Source organism: Rhinatrema bivittatum, chromosome 2 (genome assembly GCF_901001135.1).
Source record: "Rhinatrema bivittatum chromosome 2, aRhiBiv1.1, whole genome shotgun sequence".
In the NCBI taxonomy this organism is placed as follows: Eukaryota; Metazoa; Chordata; class Amphibia; order Gymnophiona; family Rhinatrematidae; genus Rhinatrema; species Rhinatrema bivittatum.
The window spans coordinates 421,398,759-421,417,483 of NC_042616.1; the positions used below are offsets into that span (position 1 = coordinate 421,398,759).

General features: G+C 47.3%; 1 protein-coding gene across 1 annotated transcript in view; it reads left to right on the forward strand.

The window, feature by feature from the left end:
- The window catches only part of FAM227A (family with sequence similarity 227 member A), a 230,846-nt gene that overhangs the window by 156,431 nt on the left and 55,690 nt on the right, over positions 1-18,725 (forward strand). The window contains exon 11 of the mRNA XM_029587120.1: positions 4,110-4,267. Coding sequence (XP_029442980.1) covers positions 4,110-4,267 — 158 coding nt within the window. The remainder of the gene's footprint in view (positions 1-4,109; positions 4,268-18,725) is intronic.

The following is an 18,725-nucleotide window of genomic DNA, read 5'->3' on the forward strand; positions in this document are numbered from 1 at the left end:
TATAAATACACCAGGCTCACATGTGGAGATACTTCATAAATTACTTATAGGCCCAGGACACAGACATACATATTCTGAGATGTTAATGCCCTTATTGTCTTTTCAAAGTAATCCTGATAGTGCCCGGCTTCGTAAGCAAGATCATAATGTATATCTTAAGGTGGTTTTAGTAGTGCGACAACAATGGCAGGGGACGGGTAGGGATGGGGGGAGAAAATCAATAAACACATAATAACATGGTAATTAATAAATACACATACAATTATAAAGCAATCCATAATTGGAATCCAATAAATCGTCACACAGATAGTTTGATCTAATGTTTTATTATATGTTATCTCTTTAATCAATGTTCATAGCAATGTACAATTTGTTTATGCGTTTCCTTATAAATGTATGCTAAGTTTTAAAATCTTTCTGTATGAAAGGCTTGCATCTATGGATGTTTTGACTGTCACATTCTAACTTGTGTTGTCAATAAAACTTAAATTATAAAATTTAAAAAAAAGGTGTTGGTGGAGGTAGATGCTCTCAGGGTGTGGGCAGAACAATATCTTGAGGACATATCCGCCTCCCACATTGCCGGAAGGACAATGTATGGGCTGACTTCCTCAGCAGAGAGGTCTTGGACCCAGGAGAGTGGGAGTTGGCAGAATCAGCCTTTCAACTCATAGTGACACATTGGGGTCAGCTATACCCTGATCTGAAACTCCAAGGTACCACGGTTCTTTAGTCACAGAAGAGATCCAAGAGCACTGGGAATCTATGTTCTCGTTCAGGTTTGGCCACGGAGCAGTGTGTGTTATACCTTCCTGCCATTGCCAATGATAGGCAGGGTCAGTCGGTATGCCGATCTTCAGAGGATACTGGTGGACAGTCCTCTCAGACTGTCACTTAAGAGGGATCTGTTATACCACGGGTCAATACTGCACGACAGTCTGGGTTGGTTTTGTCTTATGGTTTGGCTTTTGTGAGGGCTCTGTTACTGAAGCATGGTTTTTCTTCTGCAGTGATTTCCACTTTGCTCCGGACCAGGAAGTTTTCTACATCTCTAGCTTATGTTAGGGTTTGGAGAGTGTTTGAGAGCTGATGTGAGGGGTGAGGTTCTTCTCACCCTCTTAAAGATGAAATTCCACTGATATTGGAATTTTTGCAGGAAGGTTTGGTTAAATGCTTGGCCTTAAACACTCTGAAGGTGCAGGTAGCAGCTCTCACTTGTTATAGGGGGCAGGTCAACAGTAGACTCTTGTCTTCCCATCCAAATGTGTCCAGGTTCTTGAAGGGAGTCAAGCATTTTCATCCTCCCTTGTGGCTACTGGTGCCTCGTTAGGAACTTAATCAGGTCTTGGCGTTTTTTTGGCGGGTCCTACGTTTCGGCCACCGCATGATCTCTCTATGCAGCTCCTCACCTTGAAAACAATTTTTCTGGTAGCAATCAGCAGGTCTCTGAGCTGCAAGCTCATTCTTGCTTTGAGCCATTTCTAAAAATGACCGGGGGCAGTACAGCTTAGGACTGTACCTTCTTTTTTGCCGAAAGTGGTTTCAGAGTTTAATTTGAATCAGTCTATTTCCCTGCCCACATTGGACAGGGATAGAGATGAGCGGGATTATTGTCTTTGGCATGTCTTGGATGTCAAGCGGCATCTGGTGCGGTTCTTGAAGATTACTCACTTCTTCAGGAAGTCTGATTGACTGTTTGTGTTCCATGATGGAGGTAAACAAGGAGAACCAGCAGCGCAGGCAACTACAGCCTGTTAGGTAAAAGAAGTTATCTTGGCCACCTACGTGGATGCAGATGTCCCATTACCTAGACAGGTCAGGGTGTATTTCACTAGAGTTCAGGTGGTTTCGTGGGCGGAGCTTTGGTTGTCTCCTATCGAGATCTGCTTGGCAGCGATGTGGTCCTCTTTTCACTCTTTCTCCAAGCATTACCGCTTGGACATTAGGGTTCAGGAGGACACAGCTTTCATGTATGCAGTGCTGACGGGACCATGGGCAGCCTCCCACCCTTTTCGGGAGTAGCTTTGGTACATCCCACTGGTGTGGCTTGGCTTGCCTGAGTGCAGAGGAAAGAGAAATTACGATAATTTTCTCTCTTCTAAGGAAAGCAGGCCAATTCACAATCTACCCTGGGCGGCTTACTTGCTTTTAGTTCATCCTTTATATGTGGACGATGAAGAGTGTTACTGTTAATTTGTTTGAAGGACTGGTAAGTCACATAACCAGCCCCTAAGGTTAGTTGATGTGAACTTTTTTGCTGAGCTCAATGTTTCCCAATACTGGTGGGCTGATGTAGGGGCAGGGCTAAATGTCCATGATATCAGCTTTAATCCGTCTTCATCTGCTGGTAGGAGTGCATAACTCATTGGTGTGGCTTGGCCTACCTTCCTTAGAGGAAAGAAAATTATCAGTAGTAATTTCTCCTTGGCTATGAGTCGAATTTTGAATACAATATAAGATTCTTGTTATGATTCACAGTGCATTAAGTGATGACACACCATTTTGCATTAATTCACATTTGAAAATTCATCTCCCTGTAAGAAGCCTGAGGTCAGAAAGGCAATGCTTTCTTGATATTCCCAATCACCACTTGGTTAGGCTCACAGACTCGTGTGCCAGCAATTGAAAAGTCTTGACAAATAAGTTACCTCTCATGTTATGTAAGCAAACCTGCAGTAAGACTTTTAAGAAACAACTAAAGACACATTTGTTTGTGTTGGCTTTTTATTCAGTTTGATATGGTTCTGCTTGCTGTGTGGATTTATAGAGTAATATGTAGACAGCAATTGGAAATTGTGCTAGTTCTGTTTATTCATTTGTATTGTTTTTATTTTATTTATATTTTATGAATGTTCCTTTTGGAAGCCACTTAGGACATTGGATAATGTGGCCTACAAATTTAAAAAATAAATAAATAAAATTACATCATAGCACCCACCTAATTTCCCCTTGAAACGTCTCTACTTGAGATATTACGCTTGATTCAAATAGAAAGAGATTTAAATTTGAGCTGAAAACATGCATATAGCCTAACTTTAAAACATCAGAATGTAGAGAGCTACAATAACAAGAAGGACAAGAAATACTAATTGAAGCTTGAGGAATAAATTCAACAAGAGAATATAAGAATCTGAACACAACATATTGACTAATATGTGAAATATGTAAATTTGTTATATTATTTTATGTGACGTCCTAGTTCTTTAGTGTTGAAACTTTCCCCACCTAGTTCCCCCAGGCGGGCATCAACGCTAATGATGGAACAGCCTTTCAGTTTCAGAACATATTGTTTATTAATCTACTCAGAAATCTATAATCGCCAGCAGGTTTGGTTTTTTTATACATACAAAATTTAATAGCAGAAACTGAAGGAAATAAGATTGTGTTTCCTTAAGGGAGTAAACGGAGCCCAGTTTACAGAATGAACTGCTTTCTTAGCAATGCCAGTTTACTCATCGTTTTGAATTTGTATTAGTCTTTTATTCACTGTTAAACATGGCTCGCACGTTTCCCCCCTCTCCTCCCCTCTCTCATCTCCTACATTTGCTGGAACTTTTCCTTCATGCGCCTCTCAGACATCATATATTATGCTTACTCAGTACTTCTTTTGTTCTTGTGGCTTCCCGTCTTGGCACCTTCTTATCTTACATTCACTCTGTACTCTCATGCTGTTCTTTTCACACTATTGCACAGCCTCTGTTGTTCTGTCTCTGGGCTGACAGTTATATTTTTTTTCTTCTGGCCTTTTTATTCCAGTTACTAGTCAACATGGGGCAGTTTTCTTAAAGCAGTAATTAACCCAAATCCTCATTAGTTAATATGTTTTGGAACATTTCATCTGATAGTTGTTAATGCCTATTTATGAATACGACCGCTGAAAGCCGTCATTTGCTGATTTATAGCTATTAATGTTACTTTTGTAAACTGTTGTGATCTTTACATGGAATGACGCTATATAAAATGTCTAAAGAAATAAATAAATGAGATTAATCTTCACCATTTCTTTGCCATTATTTGTAGTGCTAATAGCTAATTGAATTAATTGAACTCTATTTGAAATACTGCTGCTCATGTTATTTGTTTCTCCCCTGTCTTGTCCCTTCTTGCAGTCCCACCCAGCCTGTCGGGGTCCTGAATTCACCCACAACATCTTTAATCTCAATAGTCTCAGCCCACTGGTACAGAATTACCTTCAGAGACAGAACGCAGTGCCCCTCACTGGGCAGGATATTTTGATACAACGAACAGAAGTGAAGAATCTCATTCCATATCCTTCTGGCCTATTTACATGCTACCATAGGGTTGTGAAAACTGCATGCTTATCTCACTCTTTTGCAGTAGCTTGCTGCTCCCCTTTCTTCAGTAATTGCCAACCAGAATCCAAAGAGGGTGCACTAACATTCAGAAAAACAACACCCAAAATAACAATTTTAACTTTGTGTTTATAAAGAAAAGATTTGGGGGGGGGGGGGGGCAATTATACAAAGTGTAAAAGGGACAGATGTGTTCCCAAACAGTTCACTTATAATCACTTGTCCCCCCTCAGAGAGAGATTGGAATGTCTTTTTATTATAAAGATATTTTGGTGACTGGTCATCTTTGGGAAGGGCATGAACTTGTATAAAAGAAATGAGCATGGTGTTCTTCAAAAACTGAACTGTATACTTTACAGCAATGTTTTGAAGCATTAGGAATAAAATTTCAAAGGGGTTTTGCGAATAAGTAGCATGCACTTGGGGATATGCTATTTTATAAATGTTGAGCATACATGCATTTCATGTGCATTTTACTGGAATAAAATAGTGGCAGACTAGGGGCGTTCTGGGGTGGAGCTCACACGTATACACAAGTCCTTATTTGGTTAGAAGTGTGTGTTTATACATTACTAAACTTATTTGTACACTTTTACATACCTGCTTGTTGACTGGTGCAAGTATAATCGGACTTGTCTATGGGCTGCAGTTTTTGGGTGGGAGGCCTGGGTGAACTGGTGGAGGTTCAAAGTGAAAAGCTAGAGGGTCTAGGTGAACTGGAGATGGATTGGATAAACTGATGGAGGTATCTGCAGACTGATGATTTCAAGTATGTGCACAAGTAAGTTTTAAAAATGGTATGGAGATTAAGTTTAAAAGGAATAATGTGGGTAAATGTAGCATATTATCATAGCAATTTTCAAAAGCCCATTTACATGCTAGATGCTTGATTTTCAAAAGCATTTACATGCTTAAAACTGGGTTTTACACATGTAAATGCACATTGCCCGTCTAAGTGGGCTTTTTAAAAATTGCTACAATACATGCCATTGAATTGTCCAGAGGATTTACCCACAAAAAGTGCACTTACATAGGTAAATGACTTTTGAAAATTGCTATAATATATTAAATTTACATGTGTAACTCCTTTGAAAATTCACCTGTTAAATGTGCACTTACACATGTAAAATCTATTGACAATTCAATGACATTTATCGTAGCGATTTTCAAAAGCCCACTTACATGGGTAAAGTGCATTTACACGTGTAAAACCCAGTTTTAAACATGTTAATCCTTTTGAAAATCAGGCCTCTAGCATGTAAATGGGCTTTCGAAAATTGCTATGGGGCACTCCATGAAATTAGCAAGTAGCTCAGTTAAAACAAATCAAAGAAAATTCTTTTTCACTCAGCGCATAGTTAAGCTCTGGAATTCATTGCCAGAGGATGTGGTTACAGCAGTTAGTGTAAGTGAGTTTAAAAATGGTTTGGATAAGTTCCTAGAGCAGGGGTGGGCAATTAATTTTCCCATGGGGCCGCATGAGAAATTGGGATGGTTTTAGAGGGCCGGACTAATATAATTAACTCAGTTCTCAATAGCCCTACTTATGAAAAGACAGCAGTTTACTTCCAATGCATGTCCTCTGAGAAAACACAACAAATAAGACCGTTCCCTGTACGTACCTGGATCAGTCCAGACAGTGGGTTATGTCCCCAATCCAGCAGATGGAGTCAGCACAAGCTTTGAGGGGGCGTATCCATATATACTACTACCCCCTCTGCAGGAGTTCAGTATCTTCTGACTCCAGCAGATGCGAGTAGGGGAATCAGGCTTCCCCTCCTTTTCCTTCACTTTCTTGCTTGATTATGGCTTGTTGTTGTCTTTTTCTGTGGATCAAGTTTGTATCAAGTTTGTATTAAGTTTAAAAAAAAAAAAAAAAAAAAAAAGGCAGAGTTCTTTCAACTCCTGGGGAGTGGCTTCTCTTCCTTGTCTCTTCTCTGCGGCCTTGCTGTTTATTTCTCGTTGCAGCCAGGGGTAAGTTTGTTTTTCCTTTGTAGTTTTTTTTTTTTCCTTTACAGCTCAGCCCCCGGTGCCCGCGAAAGCCGGTGGAGCCGGCCTCTTCGCTCTTTACTCCCTCACCCGCGGCCATTTTACAGCTCCTCATGGGCTGCTGAGCCTTTTAGGGAAAGATGTCTGGGGCGGGTCGTGTGGCCAGGAAGGCCCCCCCGCGGCACCCTCCTCTATTTTCAGACAGCGGGCAGTGCGGGCCGACCGGGCCCCCCCGCAGCGGCGCCTTTGTGGGCGTGGCCCCCCCCCCCTCCGTGGCTTTTTCTTTTCTCCTGCAGCGATCCCGATGCCGCGGCCGTCCCGCTGTGCGGCCTGCGGAGACCCGGGGTCCCGGATTTCCCGGGAGGGCATCTGTGCACGATGCCTTCCCGGGGGGGAAGGTACCTCACAGTCCCTGACTGATTTCTCTTTTTTGCCCGGGCGGTGCGGGCCGGCCACTCCGCCATTTTTGGCGGGAACGGCGGCCATTTTACATTCTGAGCGCCCTGAGGCGCAGGCCACGAGGGGGAACGGATCCCTGGAGGACTCTACCAGCGGGGGTGTTCCCCCGATTTTGGTGCAGGAACCAAGCACCCAGAGCCAGGGAGCAGGAACCACGCCGCCCCCGAAGCGCACCCGAGCAGGCCGGGGTTCTCTCCGGAGTTTATCCTGCTCATGCATACCGCTTATCTGCAGGGGCTGGAAGCACCTGTGGGACCCCCCCCCCCCCCTCCTAAGATCCCTCGGATGTCGCCCTCGACGCCGGCCCCCCCCGACCCTCCGGGAGTGGGGGCCTCCCGCCTTCCTACCCGGGTCCGATCCACGCCCGCGGCAGTGGGGGCGGTGCCAGACCCAGCGGGACATGGACTTGACCTCCCGGACGGGGGACAAGGGGACGGCACACAGGAGGGGGATGATCCGCATACCCTACGCCTCTTCCAGAGGGAAGAGCTGGACGACCTCATCCCGCAGATCATCCAAGAATTAGATTTGGATCCGCCACCAGACCCGCCTGCCCCAGTAGCTCCCGCTGTCATCACTTCTTCAAGGAAGGGAGATCCTGTCCTGGCGGCACTCCGGCCGAGGGCTCGGGCTTTTCCCATTCATGACTCGTTTTTACAACTTCTCACCAGGGAATGGGACACCCCGGAGGCCTCCCTGAAGAGCAGCCGGGCTATGGAAAAGCTGTACCCGCTCCCCGAAGATTTTCTGGACCTCATCAAGGTCCCAAAGGTGGACTCCGCAGTGTCGGCGGTCACGAAGAGGACGACTATCCCAGTGACGGGAGGTGCGGCGTTGCGGGACACACAGGATCGTAAGTTGGAAGTTTTCCTTAAGCGGGTTTTCGAGGTCTCCGCTCTGGGTATGCGGGCGGTGATGTGCAGTTCGCTTGCCCAGCGGGCTAGTCTCCTTTGGGTGCAACAACTCCTCACGTCTCAGAACCTGCCGTCCGATGAGGCTGCCCAGGCAGATCGGCTAGAAGCCGCAGTGGCGTATGGGGCGGACGCCTCGTACGACCTTTTTCGGGTCCTCACAAGATCCATGGTTTCGGTAGTGGCAGCACGACGACTACTGTGGCTACGCAATTGGGCGTCTGATACGTCCTCTAAGTCCAGTCTGGGCTCTCTTCCCTTCAGGGGCAAGTTCCTCTTCGGGGAGGATTTGGACCAGATCATCAAGTCCCTGGGGGAGAACGCTGTTCATCGGCTGCCGGAGGATAGGTTTCGACCATCCAGAGCGTTTTCTTCTTCTCGGACCAGAGCCAGAGCGCAACGGCGCTACAGGGGCTACAGACAGACGGGCTCCCGGCCATCCGCCCCCAGGTCTCAGCCCTGGTTGTGCGCCTTCCGCGGGCATCGGCCCGCACGCACTACTCCCGGAACCGGGAACCCCTATACCAAGTCTTCACAATGATGCCAGTCTCGCCCACTCCCCTGTCCCCAGGATTGGGGACCGACTAACGTATTTCTAAGCGGAGTGGGCACGGATCACCTCGGACCAGTGGGTCCTGGATACCATAAAACACGGCTACGCATTGGAATTTGTCCGCCCCCCGCAGGGAAGGTTCATCTTTTCCCCCTGTGGCTCGGACCTCAAGAGAGGAGCGGTGCAGCTGACTCTGGACAGACTCCGGGAGATAGGCGCTACTGCGCCCGTGCCCTTCGGAGAGGTGGGCTCGGGCCACTATTCCATCTATTTCGTCGTACCAAAGAAGGACGGTTCCTTCCGGCCTATCCTAGTCCTCAAGGAAGTCAACAAATCCCTTCGAGTCGTTCGGTTCCGCATGGAAACGCTCCGGTCAGTGATTGCGGCGGTGCATCGGGGGGAGTTCCTCGCCTCCCTGGACTTAACGGAGGCCTACCTGCACATTCCCATCCGCCCGGACCACCACAGTTTCCTTCGTTTCAAAATTCTGGACCAGCATTTTCAGTTCACGGCTCTCGCGTTTGGATTGGCGCCGGCGCTGCACACCTTCACCAAGATCATGGTAGTTGTGGCGGCAGCTCTCCGGAAGGAGGGCATCCTGGTTCATCCTTATCTGGACGATTGGCTCCTCCGGGCGAAGTCATTCGATCATGGACCCTCAGCGGTGACTCGAGTAGTATGGTTTCTACATTCCCTGGGATGGGTAGTGAACTTCTCCAAGAGCTCCCTCATGCCCTCGCAACGCTTGGGGTTTTTTTGGGGGCAACTTTCGACACCCTACTGGGCAAAGTTTTTCTGCGCCAGGACAAAGCTCAATCCTTGCGGGATCACACACGACGGTTCTCTGCGTTACCAGAGCCCACCTCCTGGGACTACCTGCAACTCCTGGGAGTGATGGGGTCCACCATCGACCTTGTACCTTGGGCTTTCGCGCACCTCAGGACCTTACAGTGGGCGCTCTTCTCCCGTTGGAAACCAGTATTGCAGGACTATCAGATGATTCTCCCGCTCCCACAGAATGCCAGGGACAGTCTGGGCTGGTGGTTGGATCCGCCGAACCTGGCCCGTGGCATGTCCCTCGATCTGCCAAATTGGGTGGTGGTGACCACCTATGCCAGTCTAGCAGGCTGGGGTGCAGTCTGCGATCGAAGCGCCACGCAGGGGACGTGGTCCACGGTGGAGGCGAAGTGGTCAATCAACCGTCTGGAAACCAGAGCGGTCCGGCTAGCTCTGCGACATTTCCTCCCGCTTCTTCGGAACCGAGAAGTCAGAATCCTATCGGACAACGCTACCACCGTGGTCTACATCAACCGACAAGGAGGCACGCGCAGCCCGCAGGTCGCGCTCGAGGCGGCGCTGCTGATGCAATGGGCGGAGCGTCATCTCGTCCGGCTAGCGGCCTCGCACGTCGCCGGTGTGGACAACGTCCAGGCGGACTTCCTCAGTCGTCAACTGCTGGACCCGGAGAGTGGTCTCTCTCCGACAAAGCAATGCAACTTCTCGTCCATCGGTGGGGGGCCCCCCACTTGGATCTGATGGCGTCCGCTCTCAACTCCAAGGCTCCACGCTTCTTCAGTCGCCGGAGAGAGCGCGGAGGGAGTGGATGCCCTGGTCCTCCCGTGGCCGCCATATCTTTCTTTTCCACCATGGCCCCTGGTGGGCAGGATGCTCCGCAGAATAGAAAGCCATCAGGGGACCGTGGTTTTCATCACCCCAGAATGGCCCAGGCGACCCTGGTTTGCGGACCTGCTACAGCTGGTGATCGACAGGCCAATCAGGCTGGGGCACCTCCCCCAGCTCCTACATCAGGGCCCGGTATTTTTCGAGCAGGCAGAATTCTTCTGTCTTGCAGCCTGGCTTTTGAGAGGCGCCGCCTCCGGCGTCGGGGCTACCTGGAGGCGGTAGTATCCACGCTATTGCGGGCACGAAAGACATCTGCCTATGTTCGAGTCTGGAAGGTGTTCGAGCTATGGTGTACCACCCAGGCCACGAGACCCGCTAAGGCTTCTGTTCCTCAGATCCTTCAGTTTCTACAGGCGGGGGTGGAAAAAGGGCTCACCTATAATTCACTACGGGTTCAGGTGGCCGCCCTTGGTTCGCTGTTGAGCGATGGGGGCTCTCTTCTACAGCATCCTGACATTGCTCGTTTTCTCAAGGGTGTCAAGCATATGCGTCCTTCGTTACGGGACCCTTGTCCCTCCTGGAGTCTTAACCTTGTGCTTTGCTCCCTGTCGGGACCACCGTTCGAGCCGCTGCGCAGCGCAACGATAAAGGATCTCACTCTCAAGACTGTATTTCTTGTGACCATCTGTTCCGCTCGACGCATCTCGGAGATGCAGGCTCTGTTGTGTAGAGAGCCCTATCTCCGTTTCTCCGACTCTGGAGTTTCGCTTCGCACCGTTCCCTCCTTCCTTCCGAAGGTGGTTTCTGCATTCCATGTGAACCAGACGGTGGAGTTGCTGTCCTTCTCTTCCTCAGAGCCGAAGTCTCTCTGTCTCTTGAATGTCAAGCGCACTCTGCGCCTCTATCTGGAGGCTACAAATGAGTTCCGAACCTCTGACCATCTCTTTGTACTCTGGGCCGGTCCTAAGAAGGGGTCTCAGGCCTCGAAGACTACCATTGCCAGATGGCTGAAGGCCGGCATTGCTGCTTCTTACATTGGGGCGGGTCGGACTCCCCCACCCGGAATCGTAGCGCATTCTACACGTTCTCAGGCGGCTTCCTGGGCGGAGGTTCGCTCGGTATCCTCGCAGGAAATTTGTAGGGCAGCCACCTGGAAATCGTTACACACGTTCTCGAGGCACTATCGTCTGCACCTCGCCTCTTCGGTCTCTGGACACTTTGGCGAGCAGGTTCTCCGAGCAGGCCTTGCAGGACCCCACCCGATTTAGGGAAGCTTGGGTACATCCCACTGTCTGGACTGATCCAGGTACGTACAGGAAAAGAAAATTATTATTTACCTGCTAATTTTCGTTCCTGTAGTACCATGGATCAGTCCAGACGCCCACCGCGTTTGGGTTCTTGATCCTGCTCAGCTCTGCGCTGCGTCTTGCTCGCAGTGTTCTGTGTCTTCACAGTTGTTTCTTTTCGCTGTTTTTCACAGCTCCCTACAAGTTGGTAGGATGTTTGCAGTTACTTGTTGCGGTTACAATTGTTTTCATTATCTGTTTCCACAAACTTGATCCTTCGGGGGTTTCTACTCGGGCTTTGATATACTCGATACTGAACTCCTGCAGAGGGGGTAGTAGTATATATGGATACGCCCCCTCAAAGCTTGTGCTGACTCCATCTGCTGGATTGGGGACATAACCCACTGTCTGGACTGATCCATGGTACTACAGGAACGAAAATTAGCAGGTAAATAATAATTTTCTTATACAAACGCTTACATGCTAGCAAAATATCTCATCTCGGTAACAGACACAGAACCGACCTAACATACTCCCAGGATCTGTAGTAATGCACATAAACTAATCCACACACAGTTACACCTGTATTATGGAATACAAAACAGGAGCAACCCTATCTATGAAAAGGCAACACCACAAATATTAAATCAGGTCCTAAAAACCAATACACCTCTTATTAGGAAAACAGAATAGCAAGCAGCTATAGATCCCCACACAGAAATAATTGTAAAACTATACTAATAAGCAGAATAAATGTTTCAAAACAGCTATGAACAGAATAACATCCAACAATTAAAAACTCATAAAAACTATTAAACATTCTCCAAACACCAATAAAATATTTCAAAAAAGCAGACATCACACAATTAAAATGGCAGTCAAGAAAAATAAACTTAAAGCCATCTTTACTTACCCCCTCCAGCAGCTCTCCTACTCCCCTTCCCTGCAGGCCGTGGCACACACCAGAAGCAGCAGTAGAAGCTAAGCTCTATACTTATGGTCCTCTTCCTTAGTGCCCATGTCTCTCACACACACACCATACCAGTCATGCCCCCATGACCAGTTTCTGTCTCTCACACACCAATCATCTCCCAAACAGTCTTTGGCACACACACCAGTCACCTTCCTGAACAGTTTCTCTCATGCCATACACACACACACACACACAGGCTTCCCACTCCCGTGTTCTTCTTACATATATGGGCTTCTCACCCTCATAATCACTTTCTCTGTCTCTCTCTCTCTCACACACACACACACCCACACACTCACTCACCAGTCTCTCACTCCCATGTTTGTTCTCTCCACATGCACAGGCTTCTCATTCCCATAATCACTTTCTTTCTCTCTCTCACACACACACACACTCACCAGTCTCTCACTCCCATGTTCTCTTTCAGATATACAGGCTTCTCCCTCCCATGATGTGTCTCACACACACCCAGGTTTCTCACTCCCATGCTCACTCTTCACATGCACAGGCTTCTCATTCCCATAATCACTTTATTTCTCTCTCTCTCTCTCTCTCACACACACACACACACCAGTCACCTGATCTCACTCATGCATACACACACACACACACACACACACAGGCTTCCCACTCCCAAGTTCTCTTTCAGATATACAGGCTTCTCCCTCCCATGCTGTCTCACACACACCCAGGTTTCTCACTCTCATGCTCACTCTCTTCACATGCACAGGCTTCTCATTCCCATAATCACTTTCTCTCTGTTAAACACACACCAGTCTCTCTATAATTTCCATGCTCGCTCTCCACTGCACAGGCTTCTCATTCTCTGAATCACATTCTTTCTCTCACATTCACACACACCAGTCTCTTTCTCTCACACACACAGTCACCTTACCAACCAGTCTCTCGCTCTCATGCATGCACACACACACACATAGGCTTCCCACTCCCATGCTGTCTCACACACTCCCAGGTTTCTCACTCTCATGCTCACTCTCTTCACATGCACAGGCTTCTCATTCCCATAATCACTTTCTCTCTGTTACACACACACCAGTCTCTCTCATTTCCATGCTCACTCTCCACGTGCACAAGCTTCTCATTCCCTGAATCACATTCTCTCACATTCACACACACCAGTCTTTTTCTCTCACACACACCGTCACCTTACCAAGCAGTCTCTCTCTCTCATGCATGCACACTCACCCAGGTTTCTCACTCCCACAACACCAGGCTTCTTACGCTCATGCTTTCCCTCATACCCAGACTTCTCACTTCCATGCTTTTTCTCTCTCACACACACACACATCAGACACCTCCCTGACTAATGTCTCACACTCTCACATACACATCAGTCATCTCCCTGAGCAATTACTTTCATTGTCTCTCACATACACACACACATCAGCTCTCTGACCAGTCAATCACACACAGGCTGGCTGGCTGCTTCTCTCTCTTTCTCACTTCCTCTCCCCCCCCCCCCCCGGAGCACAAATGGGAGCTGCAGCAGCCCCCGCAGGCCAAGAAAGAAGAATCCCATCGGCCGCGGGAGGCTCATGCTGCTGACTCCTTTCTCGATTACCGGCTGCTTCAATTGCTCGGGGACCGACGCTGCAGCCGACGCGGCACGGCTCTTTCTCCTTCCCGCGCACCGCTCCGTGTATCACTTCCTGTTCCGGGTCACGGGAGGGGGGGTGCAGGCGCGGGAAGAAGAAAAGGCCAGCCGCGGGTACCACAGCTTCTAATACTGCTGCCGTTCCCGCTGGGCTTGAACGTGCTGACAGCCCAGCGGCAAGGGCAGCGGGAGAGACCGGGAGCGCGCGCCGCGGACCGGCAAAAAACTCCCGCGGACCGAAGGTTGGGGACCCCTGAAAAAGACCGCGAAAGGCGGAACTGGTAGGTAGGTAGGAAAGAAACTCGAGCGAAGGCACGCTGCCCGATTGGCCGGTGCTGGGCAAGGCCAGCACCGGCCAATCGGGCAGCGTGCCTTCGCTCGAGTCACTCCCTCCCCCCCCCACCGAACGCTGTAAAAAAAACAGTTCATTCTCCGCTCCCTCGCTCCCCGATTGGCCGGCCAATCGGGGAGCGAGGGAGCAGAGAATGAGGCACGCTGCCTTCCCTTGCAGAGGGAAGGCAGCGTGCCTCATTCTCCGTCTGCTCTCAGCAGTGGGCGGGCCGGTCACAGACCGTAGGCGGGCCGGATTCAGCCCGCGGGCCGCCCCTTGCCCAGGTCTGTCCTAGAGGATAAATCTATAAACTGCTGTTCTGGTAATTAATAAGCAATAGTAGCTTGTGATCTAGCTAATGTTTGGGTACTTACCAGGTACTTGTGACTTGGATTGGCCACTGTTAGAAACAGAATACTGAGCTTGATGGACCCTTGGTCTGATTCAGTATGGCATTTCTTATGTTCTTATGTTTCTTGTGTTAGTTTGACTTCTATGGGAATCCATGGAACTGAATGTCCCCTGTGAAGCCAAACCATAGCCCCAAAACGGCTTACTGCCCAATAGTAGCATTGCAGGTCCAGGAGAGCCATATCCCCTGCCTCCCTCAGATGCCATAGGGTGCTCAACTTAATGCATGCCAGCTTATGGTGCCAGATGAACTTAGATATTGCTCCCTTTAGAGATGCAAAGAAACCATCTGGTAAGTAACTTGGAACATGCTGAAACAGATACATCAGTCTAGGCAAGATATTCATTTTCAGGAAATTTATTTGACCCGCCCATGATAGAATATGATAATCCCAAGCCTCCAGATCCTTCCATATTTTATCCACAACAGGTGCATAGCTGAGCCTGTATAAATCAGATGCTAGAGACCCATATCCCCAGATACCGAAGACCCTCTCTCACCTGCTTAAAGGTGGAAAAGCATGTCTGGATACCAGCCCGATCGAGTGGCTTAACTGAAAAAATCTCTGACTTTGTGAAATTCATCTTTTATCCAAATAGGTTACCATACTCCGCTAAGAGTGCTAATAGTTTTGGGCCAGAGATACGTGGATTTGTCAAGAACAAAGCGTCGTCTGCATAAAGTGAAATTATATGCTCTATCCCTTCGACCCTAAACCCCATCACTTCTGGGCTAGCATGTACCTATGTACTGTATGTTCTTGGTTCCATGTATTGCCTTACAGGTAGTTTTTTTTGTTCCATGTAAACCGGTTTGATTTGTATCTAATGCAAGAAGATCGGTATATAAAAACTAAAAATAAATAAATAAATACCTTTCGCACTAGTATTTCAATGGCCAAGTCAAACAACAGGGAAGATAGGGGGCACCCCTGCTATGTTCCCGTTGTGATAGAAAGAAATTCTGAGCAGATACCGTTTCAGTACTTTAGCCCTAGGGTGTGCATCGAGCACTCCAATTCATTCCCGAAACTCCTCCGGAAGGCCCACCTTCTCAAAGACCAAAAACAAAAATGGCTAGCAGAGATGATTGAATGCCTTTTCCGCATCCAAAGCTACCACCAAGCCCGTAATACATCTTCTGTTTGTGGTGGAAAGGTGACCCTTCATGAAGCCCATCTGATCCTCTCCCACTAAGTAAGGCATTATCAGTTCCAGCCTAAGCTGAAGAACTTTAGCTAGAATCTTAATATCAGCACTGAGGAGAGATATAGGATGGTAAGTCCGAATCCAAGCTATCTCATCCTGGTTTATGTATCAACACCATGATCGCATCTGTCATAGTATGTGCCACATGTGGGGATTGCTTGAGGTACTCAAATGCCCCTGTAGCCATGGGGCTAATTCTATAGAAAACCTTTTATAAACATTTTTATGGAAGCTATCAGGCCCTGGACTCTTCCTCTTTGGCAAGATAATTGCTGTTTTACATATTTCTTCTATCATGATCAGGGCCTTTAACCAGCCACCTGCCTTTCAGATGCCGTTGGCATTTCAGCCTCCGCCAGATACTCTTCAATTTCTTCCACCCTACTTTCTCTGCTGCTGGCATAAAGCTGCTCATAAAACTCTTCAAATATGGCATTTATGGACTGTAGCTTATGTATTATACCCCTGATGGTGATCTGATGCCACTAATCAAAGTCTGAACTTTCCTCTTCCTTATTGCTCTTTCTAGCAGTGCCCCTGTTTTATTTCCCTGCTCATACATTTTCTGACGTGAATATTAAAAGACTCGCTCAATGCCCTCTACTTGCAACTGCTGGAGTTCTGCCCTGACTTTTTTTTTTTTTTAACTCTATTTAAAGAAGTATACAGGCATACAATAGGATGCACAGATTGTAAACAAAGCAACATTAGAGCAATCCAGTAAATGTTCTGACAAAATCAAACCTTACGGTTACAATATTCAAGTTCATTAGAATTTAAAGAGACTAATTATTCAAATCATGATGTAACATTTCAATATCAGCAATTTCCTGCACTTGACGACTACAATAATCCAGAGAGGGGTTCATTTTCCAGAAGGTAGCAATGGTAAATCCAGTAACAGCTGTCCCACCAAAGCTCGAGATTTAACCAGCACCAAGAAGCTCACCCAATAACCTTACAGGCCCAGTTTAGGACTCAGAAAAATTGGGTATCCAAGAATGTTAGCAATTTCCTGAGCGACTTAGGACCAAAAGTGTTGAGTGGCTTGACACATGTGAATATATGTCCCTCTTTCGCCACAACCCCTCCAGCAAGCTTTGCTTGAGCCTGGGAAAATTGTTGCAAAATATACAGTTGTTCTGTAAGTTCTGTGTAATTGTTGAATCATCAGTGCAACTCGCCTAGCACATTTTGTACTATGATGGGCCGAAGCCCAGATGGATTTCCAATTTGTATGAACCAGAGACAGACCCAGGTCTGTGTTCCAATCATCCACCAAGGATTGGGGGTGGCCAACATAAATTTACCTACCAAAGTACCCCGATAAATTAAGGCAACACCCTGCATGAGTACTTTTGGGTCTCTAAAAACTTGTCCATGCCTGTTAGGGGATGTAAGGGACTTACAACATCAAATTGACATCTCAGCACCTGGCACAACTGTAAATACTGAGCTCACGACTCAAGGCTGATGTCAAAATCTTCCACTAAGGTCTGGAAGGAATACATTCCAGAGTCCTCATCCCAAAGCTGAGCTAAAGTTATTAACCCCTGTCTTCTCCAATCTTTGAAAACTGGGGAGAAGGTACAGCCGGATAGAATAGAATTGCCATATAAGGGAGAAATGGGAGGCAACATTGTGGTAGTTCTCAGGGCAAAAAAGGAAACATGGCCAGAGAAATATTATCAGCCTGCTCATGTTCCATAGACAGCCAAGAGTTATTCGGGCCACAGATCCACATCTGCAGACAAAGCAATCTGGATGCCAGTAATAGATACGTAGATTACACAAACCTACCCCCCTTGCTGTTTGGGCAAGCATAAACTCCTCAATTTAATTCTGGCTAGCTTATCATTCCATATGAATTTCCTCATTAAACTATGTAGATCAGAGAATGTCTGTTGAGAAAAATCACAGGGAACATGTTGGAAAAGGTACAAAAGTTTTGGCAGAAAGTTCATCATTAAAAAATTAATTCTATCCATCCAAGAGGTAGGAAGGTCAGCCCACGACTGGAGCTGCGCCTTAATTTTACCATTGAGCCCAGCATAATTCTTCAAGAAAAGATCTTTAAAGTTTCTAGAGAAGTAAATTCCCAAGTAAATAAATCCTTCCCCAATCACTCTAAAGTTAGAGAAGCAGTCCGGGTTAGGCATTCTGGGAACAACAGGGTAAATTTCCGATTTATCATAGTTAACTCTATAGCCCGACAAGGCCCCATATTGGGCAAGGAGATGTAATAAAGCCGGCCCAGAAGTTAAAGGGGTAGGCAAATAAATCAAGATGTCATCCACATAAAGCGAGATTTTATGCTTTCTACCGCCTAACCTAATGCTTTGGATATCCACATTTTGTCAAATAACTGCAGCCAGAGGTTCAATTGCTAGATCAAAAAGCAGGGGCGACAGTGAGTTGCCTTGACATATGCCCCGCTCTATAGAGAAAGCAGAAGTAAGAGAACCATTCACCAATAACCATGCCCTGTGCCTCATACATAGCTCGAACCCACCCAGTATATCTGTCAGGTATACCTGCATTAGCCATAATCTGAAACAAAAAAGACCAATGTAGCCTAACAAAGGCCTTTTCTGCATCTAGGAGAAGTATCATTGCCAGCTTACCCCCTTTTTTGGCCAAATGTAATATGTTGAAAAACCGTCTAGTGTTAGCTGTGGAGACCCTCCCCATCACAAACCCAGTTTGATCACCATGCACCAGCTTCTAAATGTAGTTGGAGTACTTTCACAAGTATTTTAGAATCAGCATTCAACAGTGAAATGGGTCAGTACAAGCCACAATTTGCAGCATCCCTCCCTTTCTTAAGGATAAGGGAGATCTTAGCCTCTGCCATGTCCCCCAATGCTATATCAAGCTCCCCTGCCTGATTAAATAAAGGAAACAGGAAAGGAACAAAATCAGCAAAGATCTTCTTATAAAGTTCTATGTGAAACCCATCTGGGCCTGGACATTTACCTTCTGGGACGGCTTTAATGTCCAATTGGATCTCCTCAGGCATAATGGGGGCACCCAGGCTCTCCCGCTGCTCAAC